The sequence below is a fragment of the Aotus nancymaae genome, unplaced genomic scaffold, assembly GCF_030222135.1.
Source record: "Aotus nancymaae isolate 86718 unplaced genomic scaffold, 86718_ANA_hifiasm-v0.15.2.pri h1tg000089l, whole genome shotgun sequence".
Lineage (NCBI taxonomy): Eukaryota > Metazoa > Chordata > Mammalia > Primates > Aotidae > Aotus > Aotus nancymaae.
Window position 1 is genome coordinate 457690 of NW_026988504.1, and position 24750 is coordinate 482439.

Genomic DNA, 24750 nt, shown 5'->3' on the forward strand with positions numbered 1-24750 from the left:
AGTGCTGACACCACAGCTTTCTCCCCCCGCACCTGGGCTAATGAGGGACGATCGCACACCTGGGGTCCTGAGCGTGCAGACGCCTTTCTCAACCCTCTGCTTCTCAAACTGGGGGAGACATTCACACAAGCAGAAGGAAGACTCCCTGGGAGGTCACGTGTGAGCACACTGGGCCAGAAACCGCAGGCCCTGCCGCCTGCATACCGCAGACCACACCCCTACCACACACAAGCCACGCGGCCCCAAACCCCAGAACTCCCGGAAAGGCTGAAGAGGCAGACACAGCACAGCACTTGAGGCTTTGGAAACTCAACTTTTTTTTTGAGACCGGGTCTCACTCTGCTGCCCAGGATGGAGTGCAGCAGTGGCACCATCATGGCCTAATGAAGCCTCTAACTCCTGGCCTCAAGTGATCCTCCCACCTCAGCCTCCCGAGTAGCTGGGACCACATCCAGCTAATTTTTTAACTTTTTGGAGACAGGGCCTCACTTTGTTACCCAGGCTGGTCTCGAATTCACAGGCTCAAGCAGTCCTCCCACTTTGGCCTCCCAAAGCCTCCCATTTCATTCAAAGGAAATGCAATTTCAAACTCGGGCCTCAGTCACATCAGCCTCACTTTAAGGTCTGGGGGACACAGGTGGCTAACATGCAGGTGAGGGGCAGGCCAGGACATACGCAAACAGAAAGTTCTCGGAGCAGCTCCAACCCATTCGACAGAGAATCTCCTTTCAGAATAAACTCCTACATGGGTACATATTTAAACTGATGTCTCTTTATCCTTAAGCTTTTTAAATAGAATGGAGTTGATAAAAGCAACATACCAGAAGTAACGAGAGTTCTCACATTTAACTTCAAAACGGTGGAAAAAAAGAGCTTTTGGAGTTCTGACAAACAGCTCAACGAAAAGAAAGCGTGAAAGGATATAAGGAAAGCCAGGGCTTCCCAGCTCAGAGTCGGGCCCACACACCTCCCTGCTCTTCTCACATACCTGAAGCACTCCAGCACAGACCCGACCACGTCATCCGCCAGCGCTCGGGGAAGCCTGCCAGCCATCCTACCGATACTGAAAGAGAAACGCAGCAATCCGTGAGGGGAACCAGCCTGTCACCGAGGGCACGCGTGACATGTGTGAATGCCTGAGCAACCGTCCTTTCCTCCAGAGACCAGCAGAGAAGGGGCCAACTCCAGGCAAGCCTGCACCCTGCTCAGTGCCCTCTAGGTAAAATACGCTGGAGGATGAAGGAATGTGCACCCTGCTCGGAGCCCTGGTGGTAAAACATGCTGGAGCGTAAAGGAAGGAGCCTGCTCCTTGCTCGGAGCCCCTGTGGTAAAACACACTGCAGGGTAAAGGAGCCTGCACACGTCTGAAGCCAGGTAGATACAAAGGGGACGAGTGAGCACACATGGCACGGGGCAGGTCACCGTGTACAACCGTAACACAGACACTGCCGGCCACCAGTGGCGGCTGAGGGCACCGAGGCAGCTGGTGAACACTGAGGGTTTCACACTGACCCTCCCTACTGGAGCCGGGCTTCCTGTCTGCCACCCCAAATGCTGACTGTACAGGGTCCCATCAGGCCAAGTGACATGGGCTCATGGCCCCACATGGAGGCCGCCTGGGGCCAGCTCACAGGGTCCAAGTCCCTGGAGACGGCCCCATGGGGAAGGTCCCAGTCGGAGGCCTCCAGGAAGGACCCTAGGAAGGCCCGCCCAGCCTCTCACTGTGTGGGCCCATCACACCCAACCAGACAAGGTTCTAGGTTGAGAAGCCATCCCCGTGGAGAGCTACACAAAGGCCTGCTCGAGCCCCTGAAGCCTCGTGGAGCTCCGCCCAGAGCTCACGGTGTAGACGGACCCAGCACAGATGCACGGGACAGCAAGGGCAAAAAACAGCCTTCCTGCCCCGCCCAGAACCTGCCGGCCCCTGTACCTGCCTCGTCTCCTCCACAGCAGGGGCCCCCCTGACACCTCAGCATCACGTGTATTGCTGTCCCTGCACAGCCCCGAGCCCACAAAGCCACCAGCTCCTCCAAGCCAGGGCTCCACCAGTCGTGCTCAAGGCCTGGCCCCGCTGGATCTGCCCCACGACCTCCTCGGAGGCCCAGGCTGCACATCAGCTCCCGCAGGTACGACAGGTGCTAGTGAAGGGTGAATGAGGGGCTGGTACCTGCTCACCCCACACAAAAGGTCTCTTCCCTGAGCACCATCACTGTAGGAGCCGTGACCCCATCTGTGGGCAACGATAGGTGGGGGCACAGGGACGAGGATGTGAGAAAAACGGGAACATTTAGAGGATAAACAGGCAAAGCCAGCCTGCTTGTGACCTGGCAAGGCCAGCCAGGGCAGGAGGATGGAGGGGCCTGGAGCTCCGCCTCGGGAACCTTCTTCACACCAACGCGTAAAGTGACACGCATCAGTTAGAGGAAGCCACGCTGCGCTCCAAAGTGCTTGGGAATCTCTATCTGTTGAATCGCACATGAAGTTCTCCTGATTCAAAAGGCTCGGCACAGTGGCCGAGAGGCCGGCCCACTCCGCAGGGCGCTCCTGCGGCCGCGACACCTACCCCTTGGCTGCAGACCACCGCACGACAGTGTCCTTGTCCTTCAGCCCGGCCAGCAGCTGCTCTGTAGGAAGAGGAAGGCGATGCATGGTGGTCCACACAAAGCTCCTAGTCTTCCCGCTGTAAGGTGACCCAGCCCATACACTACTCAGTGCACACGCTGAAGGGAATTACGTTCAGAATAATATTAATAGGAAAAGAACATTTCCTTCTCTGTGTTTTCAGATAATCACATAAATCCATGTTCCTAAGTTCTCTGCTCCTACGAAGCAGCTCCGCCCATCAGAGCAGGCGACGGGAGCAGCTGCCTAACCCCAGGTGAAGGCCAACATCAAGTGCCCCACCCAGGCCAGGGGAAGGGCCCACAGCTCACATGGGACCAAGAAGGGCTGGGAAAAGCTTCCTAGAGAAAACCCCCAGCCAGCGGCTGCATGAAGACGTGCTCTCCCGGGGACCAGGCCTTGGTGACAGGCTGAACCTTAAGAAGAACCACACAGAAGCCTAGAGGATGCAAGGAGGGGGTCGGGTCACACGGTGAGGACCCTGCAAGCCTCAGCAGGGTGGAAACCTGGGCCCAAGGGCACCAAGCAGGCCGGGAAGACCTGACGGAGAAGCTCGCTGAATGACTACAGGAGAGGGTGGAGGGACAGTCTGGAGCCAGCACGGCAGCTGGAATGAGGGCAGAGGGGATTGCCTGCAGGGGATGGGAGACAGAGCGAGCCTGGGGCAGGCAGCAAACGCGGGGAAGGGGCAGACCCAGGGCCCCACCTGGGACTCGGAGCCGCCCAGCACAGATACTGGCACCCACCACGCAACCTGGGAGGGCTCTGAGAAGCAAAGGTCAAGGGAAGAGCCAGAGTGCATGCTGGCTCAGGGCGGGCAACAGCGCCGCGGGCGCCCTGAGGGTCACGGTCTAGGTGGGGTGTGGACAACTCCAGGCAGAAGCCTGCCCTGGAGGGAGCGGAGGGGATGTGAGCAGAGCGCGGCACAGTACAGGCCGCAAGGCCCTGCCGGCCCATCAGGAAGCTGGGACATACTGGGAGGATGAGGGCCTCACAAGGGAGGGGACACGAGGAGGCCCTGCCTGGGGCCGGGGAAGACCTCATCCAACCCACGGCAAGAGGGTGGGGCAGTGTGGGGACAGAAGCCGGTCCCAGGATGGCCGCCTCAAGGGGCTCACTTTGTTTCCCAGGCTGGTCTCCGTGCAGCGGAGGCCCCACAGGAGGGGACAGGGCAGGGGATGGAGACCCCTGCGAAGTGCAGCGTGGTTTAAGGGAGTTCAAAATGGCTCCTGCGTTTAGGAGCTAAGCAGGGTTTAGGGGTAAAGGAGCCAAAGACCTGAGCCCCAGGGACCCCACCTCAATTTCTTGGGGGAACTGTTTCCTGCAGACACACCCAGCCCCTGAGAGCAAGCAGGTCAGGAAGGTGGAGAGGCTCAGGAAGGTGGGGAGGCTGCGGGAAAAGGGGCTTCTACGGCACACAGGAAGAGACTGTCCACGGACAGGAACAGGTAGGGTTCCAGAGCCAGAGGACCAGCAGCAGCCATGCACTGGGCAAAGGGGACAGGGAAGGAGGAAGTGCAGTCCTGGAGCAGGTGGTGGGGAGCAGGTGGCGGGGGGCGGGGGAATGACACAGCCCGACAGTGCCCAAGACCTGAGGCCACAGCTTAGACCCCACACACCTATCACGCTCTCCACGCCCTCTGGGACGTCATCATCTTCGTCGTCATCTGAGGTCAGGAGGGGCGGCTTCTGCTTCTGCTCGCTCTGACCCTGAGTGAGGAGCTGCAGATTTGCAGCCAAAGATCGGCAGCCACGCTGATACCTGTGCAGATCAAAGCATTCTCAGATCAGTTCTGCAGCCCAAAACCTAACAGACACTGTGTTCTGATGACTGAAATCAATAATTTAATGTCACTCTGAATCTCAAAGGATGCCTGTAAAATTCCAGGCACTTTACGTTTACAGAGACTGGATGAGAAGGAAGAACCCCGAGGCACCACCATCAGCACGAAACGCCAGGAGGAGTCTGGTGTGAGCCGTGAAGCCGCCCGACTCCAGAAATCTCACCTGGTGTCCAGTTCTGATGATGGAGTCAGGAGAGAAAGCACAATGATAAGTCACGACCACAGGACCAGCACCTTCCCTGGGGGCGCGCTCAGCCTTCAGAACGTGCTCTGCCTCCTGACAGCCCCTTCCTGAACGGCCACCACTGCCACCACCCAGGCCACACGTGGCCCCTTCATCACCAGGTACTGCGTCTCACCCACCACCAGTTCCTACAGATCCTGCCTCCTGAACGCCCCTCAAAAGGCACCGATGTGTAGCCCTCTTCACACCCACTTGGGGCCTCTGCATCATCATCCCCCAGACACGCCCTGAAGGGGCCACAGCACAGGCCCTGGGACCTGGCTCACAGTCAGGCCTGCTCTACACCTACTTGCTGCATTACTCTGCGTGGCTCCTGAGCCGCTCCATGCCTCCATTTCCCCTGGGTAAAATGGGAATGCTGTGCTACGCAGAGTCCCCTCCGTAAAATGGGAAGGAACGCAGTGCTACGCAGAGTCCCCTCCGTAAAATGAGACTGCAGTGCTACACAGAGTCCCCTCCGTAAAATGGGAAGGAACGCAGTCCTATGCAGAGTCCCCTCCGTAAAATGAGACTACAGTGCTACGCAGAGTCCCCTCCATAAAATGGGAAGGAACGCAGTGCTACACAGAGTCCCCTCCGTAAAATGAGACTGCAGTGCTACGCAGAGTCCCCTCCGTAAAATGGGAAGGAACGCAGTGCTACACAGAGTCCCCTCCGTAAAATGAGACTGCAGTGCTACGCAGAGTCCCCTCCGTAAAATGGGAAGGAACACAGTGCTACACAGAGTCCCCTCCGTAAAATGAGAATTCAGTGCTACGCAGAGTCCCCTCCGTAAAATGGGAAGGAACGCAGTGCTACACAGAGTCCCCTCCGTAAAATGAGAATTCAGTGCTACGCAGAGTCCCCTCCGTAAAACGGGAAGGAACGCAGTGCTACACAGAGTCCCCTCCGTAAAATGAGACTACAGTGCTACGCAGAGTCCCCTCCGTAAAATGAGACTGCAGTGCTATGCAGAGTCCCCTCCGTAAAATGAGACTGCAGTGCTACGCAGAGTCCCCTCCGTAAAATGAGACTACAGTGCTGCGCAGAGTCCCCTCCGTAAAATGAGACTGCAGTGCTAAGCAGAGTCCCCTCCGTAAAATGAGACTACAGTGCTGCGCAGAGTCCCCTCCGTAAAATGAGACTGCAGTGCTAAGCAGAGTCCCCTCCGTAAAATGAGACTGCAGTGCTACGCAGAGTCCCCTCCGTAAAATGAGACTGCAGTGCTACGCAGAGTCCCCTCCGTAAAATGAGACTACAGTGCTGCGCAGAGTCCCCTCCGTAAAATGAGACTACAGTGCTGCGCAGAGTCCCCTCCGTAAAATGAGACTGCAGTGCTGCGCAGAGTCCCCTCCGTAAAATGAGACTGCAGTGCTACGCAGAGTCCCCTCCGTAAAATGAGACTGCAGTGCTACGCAGAGTCCCCTCCGTAAAATGAGACTGCAGTGCTACGAGAGTCCCCTCCGTAAAATGAGACTGCAGTGCTACGCAGAGTCCCCTCCGTAAAATGAGACTGCAGTGCTACGCAGAGTCCCCTCCATAAAATGAGACTGCAGTGCTACGCAGAGTCGCCTCCGTAAAATGGGAACACAGTGCTAAGCAGAGTCCCCTCCATAAAATGAGACTGCAGTGCTAAGCAGAGTCCCCTCCATAAAATGGGAAGGAATGCAGTGCTACACAGAGTCCCCTCCGTAAAATGGGAAGGAATGCAGTGCTATGCAGAGTCCCCTCCGTAAAATGGGAAGGAATGCAGTGCTATGCAGAATCCCCTCTGTAAAATGAGACTGCAGTGCTACACAAAGTCGCCTCCGTAAAATGGGAACGCAGTGCTACGCAGAGTCCTCTCCATAAAATGAGACTGCAGTGCTACGCAGAGTCGCCTCTGTAAAATGGGAACGCAGTGCTATGCAGAGTCCTCTCCATAAAATGAGACTGCGGTGCTACGCAGAGTCCCTCCGTAAAATGGGAAGGAATGCAGTGCTACGCAGAGTCCCCTCCGTAAAATGGGAAGGAATGCAGTGCTACGCAGAGTCCCTCCGTAAAATGGGAAGGAATGCAGTGCTACGCAGAATCCCCTCCGTAAAATGGGAACGCAGTCTTAGGCAGAGAGCTGCTGTGAGGAGCAGTGAGAGGATGTGCTCAAAGCATGCAGCCCAGCTCCGCACTGAGCAAGGCCCCTGTGACACGGCCACTCCTGCCAAGGGTGAGCGCAGGGCAGGCAGCCTGGCTGTGAGCCCTGCTTACTGGGCCTCATGCAGAAAAGGCATCTGGGGGAGTTTGGGGCAAACTCCCAGAGGATAAACAACCTGGGCTTCGGAGGCAGAACCAGAACTCACACCCTGGTGCTGACGCCATCAACCTGCCTTGAATGACCCAGCCTAGGTCTCTGGGACTCGGTTTCCAAGTATAGGAAACACGGAGAGTCAGGGCAGTTTCCCAGATGGCCCCATGCCCCCGCCTCCCGCATTCCTCTCCATGGGGTGTGGCCTGGGCCCAGAGATTCCCTCCCAGAGAACAGAACACGCAAAAAGCCAGAGCTGCCTCCATCCAAAAGGCCGTGGCTTCCACCCGCCTCTCAGCCTCCAATGAAGCCAGCTGCCACGCTGTGTGCTGCCCTGTGGAGGGGCCCACGTGGTAAGGACTTCAGAGGGGTCCCAGCCAACAGCCCACAAGGCACCAGGTCCCAACAACAACCCATGAGGAGCCTGGAAGCAGACCCTTCCCAACGCAGGCCTTGAGATGGCAGCAGCCCGGCCAGTGCCTTCATGAAGCCCCAGAAGAGACCCTGACCGGGGACCTGGCTGAGCCACGTCCAGATCCCAGACCCACCCAAACTGAGGAAAAAGCACACTATTTAAGCTGCTAAGTTTAGGGGTGCACTGTCATGCAGAATAACTGAAATGTATGAAGAGAGTGTCATCAGCCATCACAGGACCACGGCCGACACCATCAAGCACCCAGCACAGGTGCACCCAGCCCCCGCTCTCCCCTAACACCCACACGGGTGGAAGCACCCCAGCCCCCACTCTCCCCAACACCCCACAGGCAGGCACACCCCGGCCCCCACTTTCCCCTAACATCCCACAGGCGGGAGCACCCCAGCCCCCAGTCTCCCCTAACGTCCCACGGGCAGGCACACCCCAGCCCCATCTCCCCAATGCCCCACAGACAGGTGCGCCCCGGCCCCCAGCCTCCCCAACACCCCACAGGCAGGAGCACCCCAGCCCCTGCTCTCCCCTAACACCCCCACGGGTGGAAGCACCCCAGCCCCCCGTCTCCCCTAACATCCCACAGGTGGGCACACCCCAGCCCCCAGTCTCCCATAACACCCCATGCATGGGTGTACCCCAGCCCCCACTCCCCCCAACACCCCACGGGTGGGCACACCCCGGCTCCCACTCTCCCCAATACCCCTCAGGCGAGCACACCCCGGCCCCCACTCTACCCTAACACCCCACAGGTGGGAGCACCCCAGCCCCCAGTCTCCCCTAACACCCCACAGGTGAGTGTATCCTGGCCCCCACTCTCCCTTAAAACCTCAGGGCTGGGCGTCACCTCAGCTGCCACTGTTGTCACCGAGTGTAAAGCTCAGTTACCTCACAAAGACCAGAAAACACCATGAAGATGATGACTTCAGGCTGCTGCCACACATGCCCTCTTGCCCTCAATGAGGAGACTCGGACAGAAAGCATCAAGGCACCGCCGGCCCAAGGCAGGGCTACAACTCCCTGCTACACCACCTGACCTCCTCCCCGCAGGGGCGCTTTCTAAACTGCAGCAAGAAACAGCCCAGAGGACAGCAGTCTCGCTAGGTGGAAGGCTCCCATTTGGGGGAGAGGATGCTGAGGAGAAAGGAGCTGCTGAGAAAGAGACCCAAAACTCTGCTCGAAAATTCACTTGGATCCCTGGGCACCTCAAGATAAAGAAGCACAAGGTGCGACCCAGACACACCTGTCAGAGAATGGCAGGGAGGCCAAGTGTTATGGAGAACAAAGCCAAGCCATAAAACACGCATACACTGCCTCCGAGCGATACAACACACATACACTGCCTCCAAATGAAACAACACGCATCCACCGCCTCCTGACCACACAACACACATACGCTGCCTCTGAGACACACAACACGCATACGCCGCCTCCCAGCCACACAAAACACGTACACAGCCTCCGAGCCACACAACACACATATGCCGCCCACGCCAGGGAGCCGACACCACATCCAACCGACACGACATACACGTGCCGCCACACCAGGGAGGCCACATGACGCACACACGCTGCCCTCCTGTCACACCAGCTGCACTTCTGCCAACCGAAAGATGCAATCAGAAAATAACCAAAGAAAAACCTTCCTCTCAAAATCAGAAACACTTCTGGGATGAAATGAAACAATGAAAGCAAAAGACACTTGTTACTGACGTGTCTTCTCTGCCATCACCACTGGACACAAAAGCCACAGCACTGGCCATGCCCACAGATGTTCACCCATGGCTTGGCCCGCCCTCCAGACAGTGCCAACTGTGTCCAGAACCACAGCACGTGGCCCCCAACACATGGCGCCCACCCCCGCACAGTGACCACCCATCCCCCAACAGCAACCAACCACTCCACGGTGCCCGCCTCCCCACAGCACCCGCCCCAACAGCACCTGTCCCCAATGGCACACCCCCCACCCCACCCCACCCCACCGTCCTCACAGTGCCTACCTCCATGCCGCCACCTTCGGCTTCAGGAAGGTCAGTCCCAGTCGCTGCACGAGCTTCACCCCCAGCTTCCGCAGCAGGGTCTGGTTGCTCTCGGGGAGTCTGCAGCCATCGAGGCAGCTAAGGACGGTGGCAGCTGCAAACAAGAGCTGGACTCAGTGCAGGGAGGGCTGCAGGGACCTTCTGACTGCATCACCTGCATCCCCGAAACCACAGCCAGCTCCTCGGGGATCTCGAGGCAGGAGACATTACCAAGACCCACATCATCCCAAATCGTGAACCAAAAGCCGCTGGAGTTTAACCTACTCAACTTCCTTTCTGTGAAGCGACAGTGGTGGGTCAGGAGAGCAAGCGCCCAGAGGGCAGGGAGCCAACATGAAGGGAGGCAGCACACACCAAGGCCCGACAGGCCACAGGCACACCACGGCCAGGGAAACTATGCAGGCCACAGGGCACGCTGCAGCCAGGGAGACCACACAGGCCACGGGGCACACTGCAGTCGGGGAGACCCCACAAGTCATGGGCACGCTGCGGCCAGGGAACCACGCAGGCCACAGGGCACGCTGCAGCCGGGGAGAACACCCAGGCCACGGGGCACACTGCGGCCAGGGAAACAACCCAGGCCGATGGGGTTCCTGTGGCTTGCTCTTTTTTTCAGGGCGAATCACTCAGCATCATGCAGCAACGACACCAGCAGGACAGAAGACTGAGCCGAGGGGAGGCTCCCAGCAGCACTGGGCGCAGCATGAAAGGGAGAGCCTGTGAGCAGGAGGTGTGGGAGGTGGGGAGACACCGAGCTCAGCCCAGGAGGACGGCCTTCCCAAGACAGACAAGGGCTGGGGTGGAAGTGCACGGCGACTTCAGAGATGGGCTAGAGGTGAAATGGACAAGACTGCAACCAGCTGACCAGGGAGAGGAGAGAAGAAGAGAAGCTGAAGACAGAGCTGAGAGCTGGGTGAGGTGATGCAAGTCAAGGAGGAGGAGGAAGGGACAGCAGGGCGGGGACACAGCGGCGGCTGGGGGGGCATCAGGGCGGGGACAGAGCACGGGGGTGGGGGGCAGTGAGGGGGACACAGCAGGGGGATGGGGGCAGTGGGGTGGGGATAGAGCAGCGGGGGATGGGGGCAGAGCAGGGGGATGGGGGCATTGGGGTGGGGACGCAGCAGTGGGGTGGAAGGGCTGAATCTGCAGAGCCCTGGGGGAAGCTCTGCCTTGAGGCTGCAATCGATAGAAAGGGAAAATTCACCAGCTTTAGGTGTACCTGGCGCCATGTGTGGCCTCGGGCAGAGGTCCTCCCTGTTTAACTCATTCATGCTGGCCTGCAGACCAGGCCAGCTATAAAAGCATCTGAGTAACTTCTCGGAAGGTTCACACCGTGGGCAAGACCAGCCTGGGTGACGAGCACAACAGACCAAGAGGGAGCAGGTCTGCGTTCACACATCACCAAGGACGCTCCTCCCGCCAACAGGGCCTGGCAACCGCTGCTGGCGGTCTCAGGTGTGGTGAGGACGTGGTGGCCGTGTGTCTAAAGAACCCCATCTGCCAGAGACGCATGGAAGCACACACAGGTGAGACGCACCATGTCCCTGCATGAGGTGCAGGACGAAACAGGGGCCGCACACCAAAACTCGGACACTCCAGAGAGAGACACGGGGCCTGCACACCTTTCTCTCTACTTTATACATATTTCAAATTTTCCATAATGAAAACTTTTAAAAACAGAAAGTTATTTAAATCTGACATTTGGATAGCTTTTAAAACACAGAGGTTCTAAGAAGCTTCTCTTTTTACAGATGGTAAACCTCTGCAAGGAGAGAAGTAATGCCCTTACTTTCACAAACTGAGGCTCACTCTAAAATTAAGAGAATTGGGCCAGGCATGTGGCTAATGCCTTTAAACTCAGCACTTTGGGAGGCCAAGGCAGGGCAGATCGCTTGAGCCCAGGAGTTCAAGACCAGCCTGGGCAACACAGCAAAATCCCATTACTACAAAAAATACAAAATTAGCCGGGTATGGTAGTGCTCGCCTATAGTCCCAGCCCCTGGGGAGGCTGAGATGGGAGGATGGCTTGAGCCCAGAAGGTCGAGGCTTCAGTGAGCTGTATCACACCACTGTACTCCAGCCCGGGCAACAGAAGAAGAGCCTGCCTCAAAAACTATAAGAGAATTAGGAAGAAGGAAGAAGGCACAAGAGGCCGTGGCTATGGCTATCAGAGGAACATGGCTGCTACCGGGTCCCAAGAAGCCAGGTCCAACCTCAGATCATGACACAGGCCTTGCCCAGGCCTCCCATACCAGACCCCAAGCAGCAATCCCTCCTTATCAACTGACTAGGAGAGCAGACGAAAGCCCAGTTATTAAAACCCACAACAGGCCAGGTGCGGTGGCTCACGCCTGTAATCCCAACACTTCGGGAGGCTGAGGTGGGTGGATCATGAGGTCAGGAGATCAAGAACATCCTGGCTAACACGGTGAAACCCCACCTCTACTAAAAATACAAACAATTAGCTGGACGTGGTGGCTCAGGCAGGAGAATCACTTGAACCCAAGAGGTGGACGTTGCAGTGAGCCAAGATTGCGCCACTGCACTCCAGCCTGGTGACAGAGTGAGACTCCCCCTTAAAAAAAAAAACCCACAAAAAAAAAATTACAGTTTCCAAATATACCAACGTACAGTTCCCATAACTACGAACAAAATGTTAAGGAGACTCTTGATTATATATGGGCAAACCTGCACCACAAATATACCTTCTCTTAAAAATAAACCTTACCATAGGGCAAACAGTCTTCACGTTTTCCATGTTTAAATATTTGTGCCTAAAAAAAAAAAGTTTAATGTTAAAAATACACTTACAAGTTTAAAACATAAACACAAATTGTTAAAACAATTCATTTTATCTTTCGGAAGTTTTATTGTAAATAATCACAACCTAGTAACAAAAAACACAGTTTTTGTATACGATAAAGTAATTTTAAGAAACGAGCAAAGTCATCTCCCAAAAGTTCATCTGAAAATAGGGACGCAGTGCTGAGTCCAGTCCACCACGGAGGGCTGCGGCCGCTCCACCCCCCTCATCAGTGGAATCACTGCAGGGATGGAGTCCAGTCCACCACGGAGGGCTGCGGCCGCTCCAGCCCCCTCGTCAGTGGAATCACTGAAACATGTCCAGGTTTAAGTTCAGGGTGCTATTAGCCTGTAAAAAGGTTTCTTAAAATTATCAGGATGCGTACAAATAAAGAGACAAGGGATTAAAGTTACAGGTCAAACCACCTCACACAAGGGTCTCCATCTGCATTCGTGCTTCACCAACAAATGAGAAGGGTGACCAGCTCAGCCCGTGTCTCGCACACAGGCCTGGCACCCGGTCCCCAGGACACACACACACACAGATGTCATCACCTGGAATCCATCAGACCAAACAGGAATACCAGATTTTCTCTCAAACACTGGTTCTAGCCCTCCTGAATTCTCAACCTGAGGTTTTACCTTCTGCTGTAAAGTCTGGAGGATGGATGCAAAGATTCACATAAATATCCAAGCCCCATAACCAAAGCATCCTAGAGCTGAGCCCTTCTAAGAAAAAGCAAATCAATTTCCTTTCCTTCAGAAAACAGAATTTCACAGTCCAAACGAAAACTCTGTATTTCAGACCATCTGCACCGCACACTGCCACCACCCCTCCCTGGGCCCTTGCTGTCGCCCACAACACGTCAAAACGAAGCAGCAGGTGGGCCCGCTGGGAGCTGCTCGGCAGAGGTGAAGAGGCTTTCACTAAACACTGGCGTCTTTTATTTGCATCAGGAACTCTGTAAACTGCCTGATCTTTAACTTATGTGTAGAATAGGCCGGGCACAGTGGCTCACACCTGTAATCCCAGCCCTTTGGGAGGTCAAGGTGGGCGGATCACGAGGTCAGGAGTTCAAGACCAGCCTAGCCAACATGGTGAAACCCCATCTCCACTAAAAATACAAAAATTAGCCAGGCGTGATGGTGAGCCATGTAATCCCAGTTACTCGGAAGGCTGAGGCAGGAGAATCACTTCAGCCCGGGAGGTGGAGGTTGCAGGGAGCCAAGACATGCCATTGCACTCCAGCCTGGGCCACAGAGCAAGACTACATCTCAAAAGTAAAAAAGAAAAAGTGTAGAATAGAAATGTCTTCTTAAAAGAAGAGGGGGCCAGGCACTGTGGCTCATGCCTGTGATCCCAGCACTCTGGGAGGCCGAGGCGGGCAGATCACCTGACGTCCAGAGTCCAAGACCAGCCTGGCCAACACGGTGAAATCCTGTCTCTATTAAAAATTAAAAATTAAAAATTAGCCGGGTGTGGTGGCGTGCACCCGTAGTCCCAGCTACTCAGGAGGCTGAGACAGAAGAATCGCTTGAACCCAGGAGGCAGAAAGGTTGAAGTGAGCTGAAATCGCGCCACTGCACTCCAGCCTGGGCGACAGAGTGACACTGTCAAAAAAAAAGAAGGGGGAACTTGGACTCTCTCCACTGAGCCGGCTGAGGGGCTCTCCTAAGGGCTGATCAGAGAAGCAGTGAAGCCACACAGACCACCCGTCACCCCCGTGGAGCAGATCCCACACCTATGAGCAAAATGTGAAGGAGACATTGATTCTCCCCGTGAGGCAGAGCAGAGTCTCTGCGTCTGTAAAACGGGGCAGCGGCAGCACCCACCCCACTGAGCCACTCCGAGAATCACATGCAAGTGTTGATCAAACACATTCACCAAGAAGGTTGGAGACTTAGTCCCCTTTCTCTTTAGGGAGATGGATAGTACATGTCCCTACCAAGTGAATGGAGATGATCCTTGTTTGCCCAAAACCAGTTCTCATTTAACTTTAAGACTCTTCCCTAGATTTAGTTTGTGTGAAATTCAAAATGGAAAGTTAAATTACTTCACGCCAATCCAAACGTATCCAACTTAGTACGTGTTTTAACCCCAAGTCATCGGTTTACAGAGCAAACACTTGTGAACAGAAACCCCAGGGCACAGGCACGCGCCCCCGGTGGGACGCAGGGTTCGGGGCAGTCACAGGGCAGAGCACACACTGAAACTCCCTGGGGCTGGGCTAACGGCCTGAGGCCCACCCTACGTGCAAGGAGAAGCCTCACCAAGCCCGGGGGACAAGAAGACAAGAAACTTCACAGAGAAGCTGTCACTGCAGCCAGCTCACCAGCCCAGTGGGGAACAGTCACTGAGAAGCCGTCACTGCAGCCAGCTCACCAGCCCAGTGGGGAACAGTCACAGAGAAGCCGTCACTGCAGCCAGCTCGCCAGCCCAGTGGGGAACAGTCACAGAGAAGCTGTCACTGCAGCCAGCTCGCCAGCTCAGTGGGGAACAGTCACTGAGAAGCCGTCACTGCAGCCAGCTCACCAGCCCAGTGGGGAACAGTCACAGAGAAGCTGTCACTGGGGAACAGTCACTGAGAAGCTGTCACTGCAGCCAGCTCACCAGCCCAGTGGGGAACAGTCACAGAGAAGCTGTCACTGCAGCCAGCTCACCAGCCCAGTGGGGAACAGTCACAGAGAAGCTGTCACTGGGGAACAGTCACTGAGAAGCTGTCACTGCAGCCAGCTCACCAGCCCAGTGGGGAACAGTCACAGAGAAGCTGTCACTGCAGCCAGCTCACCAGCCCAGTGGGGAACAGTCACAGAGAAGCCGTCACTGCAGCCAGCTCACCAGCCCAGTGGGGAACAGTCACTGAGAAGCCGTCACTGCAGCCAGCTCGCCAGCTCAGTGGGGAACAGTCACTGAGAAGCCGTCACTGCAGTCAGCTCACCAGGCCAGTGGGGAACAGTCACTGAGAAGCCGTCACTGCAGCCAGCTCGCCAGCCCAGTGGGGAACAGTCACTGAGAAGCCGTCACTGCAGTCAGCTCACCAGGCCAGTGGGGAACAGTCACTGAGAAGCCGTCACTGCAGCCAGCTCGCCAGCCCAGTGGGGAACAGTCACTGAGAAGCCGTCACTGCAGCCAGCTCGCCAGCCCAGTGGGGAACAGTCACAGAGAAGCTGTCACTGCAGCCAGCTCACCAGCCCACTGGGGAACAGTCACAGAGAAGCTGTCACTGCAGCCAGCTCACCAGCCCAGTGGGGAACAGTCACAGAGAAGCTGTCACTGCAGCCAGCTCACCAGCTCAGTGGGGAACAGTTTGCCAGATGGACCATGGAGGGTCCCTCACCCCCACCCACAACCCCCACCTTGGTAGGCTTCCAACTGCCACAACAGAGGCAGGCAGGAGCAATGCCGGTGACTTCCAGTACCAGGTCAGAAGCCTGGCACCCGGTCAGGGTCTCTCTGGACACCACCCCTCAGGACATTCCCCCTGGGAAGCTGGCTGCCCGCAGGAAGAGCCAGCCTCAGCCGAGGGCCCGCCGCACCCAGCCCCTCGAGGCGCTGCCATGCGGTCTTCTCGGCAGAGGCCCAGGCATCAGGGGGTAGTAACAAGCCACCCCTGCACCCCGCCCTGCGAAGCCACAGAATCGATCCACGTAAGAGTGTGGCTGTCACTGATGTCACCAGCTGTGGAGTAAGTTGTTCCACAACAAATAAACCCGTGAGCGGCTGAAATCTCATCCTGTAGACAAGGGGCACCACCGTATCACCTACAGCTGCGGCCACGTGACCAGATTCCACTGGGAGTGGGATGGAGGACACGGGGATGAACAACGAAACCCATCACAGAGACTGATGGAAAAACCTGAAGAGCCGCTGGCAGGCGGGAGGGCGCAGGACCAAGATACGGGATACGCTAACTGCTCCTGGAAACAGGCCGGCGTGTCCCCTGCTCTCTCCTGGAGACAGGCTAGCATGTCCTGTGGTCTCTCCATCCCCAGGTCTCTCTCCGTCAACAGGCTGGCATGTCCCCCAGTCTCTCTTGGTGGGCTAGTGTGTCCCCTGGTCTCTATCCACAACAGGCTAACATGTCCCCTGATCTCTCTCCGTCAATGGGCTGGCATGTCCCCCAGTCTCTCTCAGCAACAGGCTAACGCATCCCCCAGTCTCTCTCAGTGACAGCCTAGTGTGTCCCCCGGTCTCTCCATCCCCCATCCTCCGTGTCCCCTGGTCTCACTTGGCAATGGGCTAACACATCGCCTGGTCTCTCTCATTAAATAAAAAGAATCCAAGAGTGCCCTCACACATGAACATTCTTTATTTACTAAACTCTGCAAAGTGTAGTACAACATTCTGAATAGGAGACTAAGATGAATGTGGTAAGCTGGGCGTGGTGGCTCACACCCGTAATCACAGAACTCTGGAAGGCCGCGGCAGGCGGATCAAGAGGTCAGGAGTTCGAGACCAGACTGGCCAACTTGGTGAAACCCCATCTCTACTAAAAACTACAAAAATTAGCTGGGCATGGTGGCTCATGCCTGTAATCCCAGCTACTTGGGAGGCTGAGGTAGGAGAATTGCTTGAACCAGGACCTGGGAGGTGGAGGCTGCGGTGAGCCGAGATCGCACCACTGCACTCCAGCCTGGGCTACGGAGCAAGACTCCAACTTAAAAAAAAAAAAAAAGATACAAGTGGTGATGAGCTCTCAGGAGAGCAAGCATCATCTCTTGTAACTGGCCTTGATGCCCCACACCTGGGAACGCCCAGCCCAGCTCCCGCTGTCCCCAGCCACACACAGGACACAGCACCAAGACCAGGACCGGCCACCATCTGCGGTAACCAGCACCCAGTGTGTTTACAGGTCAAGGATTCTTTCTCTCCCCACACGTCTCTACATTGGGCAGTTTCCAGCGGAATTACACAGGCGGCCTCCTGGGCATTTGGCACACACAGAGAAAAGCCCCAAAAGTTACCCACTTTCCAGGCATGGACTCAGGAGGGCAAAAAGGACGACAGGGATGGAAGAGTCAGTGAAGACAGGGTTTTGTTTGCCTCCACTGACTTCACCTAAAAGTAAGGCCGTCTTGGCCTGAGAAAGTGTGCAGTGGCCAGTGCTCAGTGTGGCAGCGGGACGGGGACCTGTCGGCAGAAGACGCAGCCAGAGACGGCGCTCTACTCATCCACGGTCTCGAGTGCTCACCAGCTAAGCCATGAAATGGGGCCACACCCCACTTTCATAGAAGCATAATGGGACCAACTTAAAACCACCTGCTGAAGAGCATACCCTAGACAGAGGCAATTACACCCGGATTAGAGAAAAACACCCCACACGGTGATGAGGAAACACTGCCAGGTCTGTTTTTGTTGTTCCAGAAACTAGCACAGCGCAAGGTGCAAACAGAAGGAGTTTCTTAGCAATCATCCTCACCCGCCACGCCTTTCAATTGCGACCCACCCAAGCTGGCTTTTCTGCGACGTGCAAGCCAGCTTCCCCTCCTGGGGGCATGTTCTCCAAGCCCAGTAAATCACAGGCTGCCGAGCTATTCAGGAGCAAGCTCAGCCGCTGCCAAGCAGGAGATGCTGGTTTGAAGCTCCCTGGAGGCACTGCCAAATCTAGGCCAAGAAAAGCAACTCCACCCCAGGCCCCAGGAGAAGGCCCCCACGCCACACCAGTTCAGGCTCGGCTCTTGCTGGTGACACGGGCTTCTGAGAAGTTGTGAGTGTCGGACAGCACTGAGGCAGACGGCTGAGACCACGCTAGCTGCGTCCCAGCGGGTCACCCCGGGGCCCCACGTAACTAGCCGTGCCAACTCCGCAGATGGGGAGGGGGAGACTCTTCCCCTTTCTGCCATCCTGAGTCCTGCTCCCACACCAAGACATGGCATCTTGGAGGGTTCAGGCTCAGCACACAGAGGGCAGCCATGTTCAAAGCCACTCTAGGGCACGACACTCAGAAGGGCCACAGGTCAGGCACAGAAGAGCATCTTTAACACCAAACAACCCATTCCAGGCTGGAGTCCCTTAAGAGCACAGCCCCAGGTCCTTCCTGTGCTGCAGCGAACCTACCAGGGCCAGGCCTTCCCTGGAAGGCAGTGACGGCCACACTGGGCTGCAGCGTGGGAGCGTGCAGGGGCTTCACAGAGGAACTCTGTGAGCAGCAGGGCAGGAAACAGCCTTCCCACCACACCACTACTGGAGCCCAGAAAAATCACAACTTCCAGTGCATGTGCTGGCCTGCAAAAACAAAAGCCAGGGACATCTTAAAGAGCCCCACTACCACCCCAAGAAAGAAAAGAAGTTGCGATGGGGCGGGAGAGCACTCAGAAGAGAGCTTGTCCAAAAGGTGGGGGCCCAGGTGGGCCAGGTGGGGCCAGATCAGACGCACTGCCTCCCCCAGGAATAAGCACGTGTGCACCCTCCTCAGGACCGCCATACATTCAGAGGAAAAAAGGAATTTACAGAAGTGAAAATTTTATTTGTTGAATTAGTAAGTGACTGATTAGAATCAGAACCCCAGAGTGAAAAAATATACTGTTTTTGACAAAATAAGCTTCTGACAAAGTATACAAAATTTTAAGTAAACAAAAAATTAATTTCAGGCTGGGTGTAGTGACTCATGCCTACAATCCCAGCACTTTGGGAGGCTGAGGTAGGAAGGTTGCTTGAGCCCAAGAGCTCAAGACCAGCCTGGACAACATGCCAAGACCTCATCTCTACTAAAAATACAAAAATTAGCCAGGTGTGGAGGCGTGCCCCTGTAATCCCAGCTACTCAGGAGGCTGAGGTAGGAGGATGACTTGAGCCCGGGAGGTGGAGGCTGCAGTGAGCTGAGATTGTGCCACTGACGCCAAAAAAAAAAAAAAGGTAATTTCACACAAAAATGCTCCAATGACAGAAATAACCACACGTAGCTCTTATCTTTCCAGAACGAGCTGCTGTTTATTCACCTAACCTTGGAATGTGAGGTAAATACCACCCTCCTTCACAGGCGGGGGCCACGCAAGACCCAGCTTCACACCCTGACAACCCTGACCTGGGTCCACACCTGCTTCATCCACAAACCAAGCAACACAGCACTCAGAGAGAGTTCAGAAACCACAAGAGGACGCGGCTTCCTACTGCTATCCCTCACGGGCACCTTCACCTCATGTGTCAACCTGCTCATGACAGTGTATTGCACTCAGTCCTGCATCGTAGAACCCAGGGGTCGATGGGGAACGACAGACTGACAGTGGGCCCGTAGGATGACACGTTTCTACCGCACCTCACCTATGCTCACATGCACCACCAGCACCGTGTCACAGTTCTCTGCAGTACTGCGTCTACAGTGGTGCGGTGCAGGCGTGCAGCCCGGGAGCGACAGGCCACGCCGCAGAGCCTGAGCGTGCAGCAGGCGACCCCACGTACATCTACGCGCCGACGACGATGTTCACACGACAGCACTGCCCAACGACACGTTTCTCAGGACCACCCCCTGTTAGAGGATGCATGACTATTTCGTGACTGACTCAGCCTTTTAAAATGTTCCCAGCAGCCCACGAAGTGACCTCACAGCATAAACAGCCAGTGGCATTACCATATTCCAGCTTAAACAACTCCCCATCACTGAGCCTTCTGGCTGCTGCTCCAAGCTCATTCTGAGCAGCCTGGCTTTGCAGGACGGGGACCACTGACTGCTCACATTCAGGTGTGTGCGACCACCTCTGGGTGTGCCCCTTGTCCAGAGGCAACAGAGTTCCCAAGGAGGAGAGAAGTGAGGAGCCCACGCACCTCCCAAGGTTGAGCAAAAGCTCAGGAAAGCCCTTTGCTCATCGTGAGCCACCACAAACAGGTAAGATGCTAGAAAAGGGTTGTCAATCATCCTGGCCAAGCACAGTGGCTCACATCTGTAATCCCAGAACTCTGGGAGGCTGAGGCGGGCAGATCACTTCGGTCAGGAATTTGAGACCAGCCTGACCAACATGGCAAAACTCCATCTCTACTAAAAACACAAAAATTAAGCCAGGCGTGGTAGTCAGCACCTGTGATCCCAGCTACTCAGGAGGCTGAGGCAGGAGAACCGCTCTGAGAGGGAGAGGTTGCAGGGAACTGCAATTGCGCCACTGTACTCCAGCCTGAGTGACAGAGCAAGACTCTGTCTCAAAAATAGTAATAATAATAATAATCCCTGTTAATATAAGAATTTCAAACACAGGAAACCTACAAGATCTAAAAGGATTAGAATCAATTTCTAGGGCCTGGCCTGACAGGTCACACCTGTAATCCCAGCACTTTGGGAGCCCAAGGTGGGTGGATCACCTGAGTTCAGGAGTTTGAGATCAGCCTGCCCAACACGGTAAAACCCAATCTCTACTAAAAATATAAAAGTTAGCCAGGCACGATGGCACGTACCTGTAGTCCCAGCTATTCAGGAGGCTGAGGCACGAAAATCGCCTGTACCCAGGAGGCGGAAGTTGCAGTGAGCCAAGATCGTGTCACTGCACTCCAGCCCGGGCGACAGAGTGAGACTCCATCTCAAAAAGAAAAAAAGGGAATCAATTTCTCACAGCAACAAAAATGCAGTCATACACAGCAATCTCCACAACATCAAAAGAAAACCTAAGACTAGGAAAAAAGGAGAAAAGGGAAAGGGAAGATCAGCCTTACAGACAGACCCCATTTTAGAAGTCTGGTCCCTCCCAAATATAACTGTTATTATCACTTATTTGCACTTTCACATAAAATTAACCATTTCTCTATCAATCAACCAAAAAACATCCATCATGCCTCTCCTATTTGCCCAACGTACTGACACATAAAAGATGCAAGAGACAATTCCTGCCACAGAAGCCTGAAGCCAAACCAGACAAATAAAATCGTACGTAGCTCCCAAGCCACCGAGCAGCCCGTGGGCTGAGGCCACGGGAGGGCATGACAGCGGCGGGGGAGACCCCGCAGAGCAGCGGCTTCGCTGGGACCTGAAGGGGCATCGGCCTGGGAGACAAGGGTCTCAGATTCCGGCGTCTGAGGTCAGAGAAGGGTCTGAGCTTCTCTGCAGTGCAGGTGGGAGTGGCGCAGCTCTGAGCCCAACAGGAGGGAGGATCCACTAACCAGGAGGCCAGTGGATGTGACTGTGCCCCATGTGGAAGCGAGAGAAGAAGACACACAGAGGCAAGGAAGGAAGAGCAGGCAAAGACCGGGATGAGGCAGGGCCTAGGCCACATCCCCCGACAGGGCTGCTGATACACTCTGGGAAAGGCAGGCTGCACAGGGGTCCGAGGGCCGGCGACATGAGCAGCTCTGCCAGGGCAAAAACAAGCATGAGGACGGAGGGCATCCATGGCTGAGAAAGGCCAGCGAGCCGAGCAAAGACACCAGGACACACGGGGAAAGCCGCGAGGGCCATAGCCTGAGCCCTACTGCTTCTGAGGCCAAGATGAAGCCACCCTCTACTCAGGCCATAGAACAGCAGGTGTGCCACCAGGATCAACGGCACAGAGGCAGCACGGGGCAGAGCCTGGCACTCCACGAACGGAAGCCTCACACCCTCCACCACCAACTTTACTGCAGCCAGCAGCAACAGGAGAGGCAAGAGGGTGGTCGGGGAGCCCAGCGCGTCCAGAAGGGACAACTCCCAGAGGGAAATGGCTCGCACTGGACCAGGCAGCAGAAAGGGGCAGACTCAGGATGACGTGAAGCAGAGAGCCACACGCTGGGACGAGGACCCCCAGGACAGGAGACACGTTAGAGCCACATCCACGAGGCAGGTGTGAACGGACAGCAGGCGGGAAGACGGGCCTCGACAAGAGCCCGGCTCCTGGTCGCAAACATGGCCAGCAGCACAGAACTTCCTGTTTGCTGCTGGGCTCCCGAGTACACAGGCCGGGAAGGGAAAGTGACAGCACAACAGGTATGACCTGGGACTTGAGGGTTCTGAAGCGTCACACGTGTATCCAACAGGTGCACAGAACGAGGGCTCAAGAACCAAGGACAGAAATCAGGAAATGAAGGTCAAGGGTGAATCAGAGCTGAGATATCAACAGCCGGGACCAAAGCCTGAGGGACATCAGCCTTAGTGGGAAGGTCAAGGCGAAATGTGGGCAATTGGGCATCGAGGGCCAGGGAGCCGGATGAGGGTGGGGCAGGTGAGGGGGCAGGGGTACCCCGTCCTGCACAGAGGCCACAGGCCAGGATGACCAGGATGACGGCCACCACGACCCAGCTCTAGCCCACTCAGCACCAGCCCAGCCTGGCACACAGTCCAGCTCTCTGCCCGTCTGTTCCTCATCCAAGTACTGAGGGGGGCGAGGCTGGTGACCCACCAAGCCTCCTCCCCGTCTAGCACATGACCCTGCACCGGGCTGCCTGTGAGCACACGCCTGCGAGCAGGACGCACCACTTCGGCAGGGACAGGCCGGGGCTGCCAGGAACTGGAAGGCATGCAGCTCACCACACAGGCTTCTCTGAGACTCACACCACTGTGCCCGCCCCACGTAAAATGCTGAGTGACGGGAAATTACCGTCAGGGCTGGCGGTCCAGGTCTTTACTCAACGCCACGAGGAAACGGAACCAGCGTGACTTGGGGCACCTCGTTTCCCCAGAATGCTATGGAAGCATGAGCTCTGGAAAGCACCCACATTCAAACTGCTCTTGCCATATTTTCTCCATCCCAAACCTTGCCCCAAGAGAGCACAGCAACTAATGAGCCCTAAATGGAACAGGAGGGCACTGTTCCCCAAATCCGAAAAGAAATCAAGGCCAAATGAGAAAAGTTATAGATAATCAACTGTCTTCTTTCATCTTCAAAGCGTGTGACTGAGCTAATTAGCCTCACACCAGCCTCTGTGGAGAGAGGTCTGCTGCTTCCCTCCCGGGTGGGGCCAGGCGCTAGTGTCACCCTGGCCTCAGGTCACAGGAGAGACGGAGTCAGCAAAGGGCCTGAGCAGAGTTCACAGCAGCTCAAGCCCTGGTTCCTGGCCCACGCAATCCGGCCACAACTTCTCCTACTCGGGGACCTGACTGCTTTTATTCAACTATAAAAAGCAGAGCGGCTTCCGCATCTCTCTTCACAAGCACCCAGCAGGAGCTGGGAGTGAGGCTGACGGTGCCAGCATTCTTTGGTTTTTAGTGCTGTTGTTTGTGACTATTTTATCCTTAACAAGAGTTGTGCTTTTGTCAATGATAAAATAAAAAGCCACACTGTGAAGGGGAAACTTGAGCCTCACAGCCAGTAAGGGGAGGAGCACCCTATTATCCCATCACCACTTCCACTGTCAGCAACCCCGTCTCAGTCCCAGTCCTCACCCACCTCCCAGCCACTGTGAGGACACACGGGGAGGAACCCATGCCACAGTCGAGTCTTCCAGTCAGAACTCTAGAAACCATCGACAAGCAAGCAGCATGTAACACATGCCAATGACAGCCATTTTCCCTTTTTTAATTTTTTTTTAATTGAGATGGAGACTCGCTCTGTCGCCCAGGCCGGAGTGCAATGGCACAACCTCGGCTCACTGCAACCTCCGCCTCCTGCATTCAGGCAATTCTCCTGCCTCAGCCTCTCGAGTACCCGGGATTATAGGCATGTGCCACCACACCTGGCTAACATTTGTATTTTCAGTAGAGACACGGTTCCACCACGTTGGCCGGGCTGGTATCAAACTCCTGGCCTCAAGTGATCCGCCTGCCTCGGCCTCCCAAAGTGCTGGGATTACAGGCGTGAGCCACCGTGACTGGCCCGGTTTCCATTTTTCATATGTTTTTTTCCTTCCTTGAAGTTCCTCAATTTGCATTCACCTTAATGCTTAAAGTGGGACTAAACCAGAGGGTGCTTTTAAAGCTGAGCACAGGGGCCTTCCAGGGAAATGACGTTGCCAAACACCTGCTTTCCTCCCATAGGAGCTAAAAACCCTCACGGCGAGAGAACTACGCTTCAAGGAAAATGAAAATCCAACCCTGGTTTCGAGGGTGCTTGTTGAGAGTTCACCTGTTTCGCCCACACTAATGAACAGGTGGATGACGATGGAGCCAAGTGCATCAAAGGAAACAGACGAAACCCTAAGCAGAATCCACCTGCAAGTTCCATCACGCACAGCAGGCACCCAGCCTCTGCCTGCAGCTCTGCCAACCCCATGGCGAAACCTCCCGCCCGCTCAGCACCCAACACTTCCTCCTGCTGAGGCAACCCTCATCAGGCCACATGGACCCTTCAAAAAGAAAAAGAGAAACCACAGGCATGGCTCTGGAAAGACTCGAGCTGCTCCGGCAGCAGCCCAGGGCTTCGGAAGGCTCTGGAAGGGGCATGCTGGCCCCGGGAGCTGCCAGAAGCCCGGCCCTGCCAGGCGTTGCTTCACAGCAGTTTCATTCATTCCCTTCCCAGGGATTTCGGCCGGCTGAGTCAGACAATTGCTCACTCTCGCTGCAGGCAACTCTCTGAATAGTTCTGAGGTGCTGTTGCCAATCTGCCTGGGTGCTCTGCCCCAAACGGCAGAGACAGCACACCTCACTCTTTGCCAGCACATGCCAGGGGGGTGGCACAAGGCT

At 55.7% G+C, this 24750-nt stretch overlaps 1 protein-coding gene across 7 annotated transcripts in view; it reads right to left on the reverse strand.

The window, feature by feature from the left end:
- Positions 1-24750, reverse strand: part of TBCD (tubulin folding cofactor D) — a 201460-nt gene that overhangs the window by 148593 nt on the left and 28117 nt on the right. For all 7 annotated transcript variants that reach the window (XM_064369222.1, XM_064369223.1, XM_064369218.1 and 4 more), the window contains 5 exons: positions 12165-12210; positions 9398-9530; positions 4242-4384; positions 2564-2624; positions 989-1063 (listed from right to left, as the gene is read on the reverse strand). In XM_064369222.1, the coding sequence (XP_064225292.1) occupies positions 989-1063; positions 2564-2624; positions 4242-4384; positions 9398-9530; positions 12165-12210 (458 nt within the window). The remainder of the gene's footprint in view (positions 1-988; positions 1064-2563; positions 2625-4241; positions 4385-9397; positions 9531-12164; positions 12211-24750) is intronic.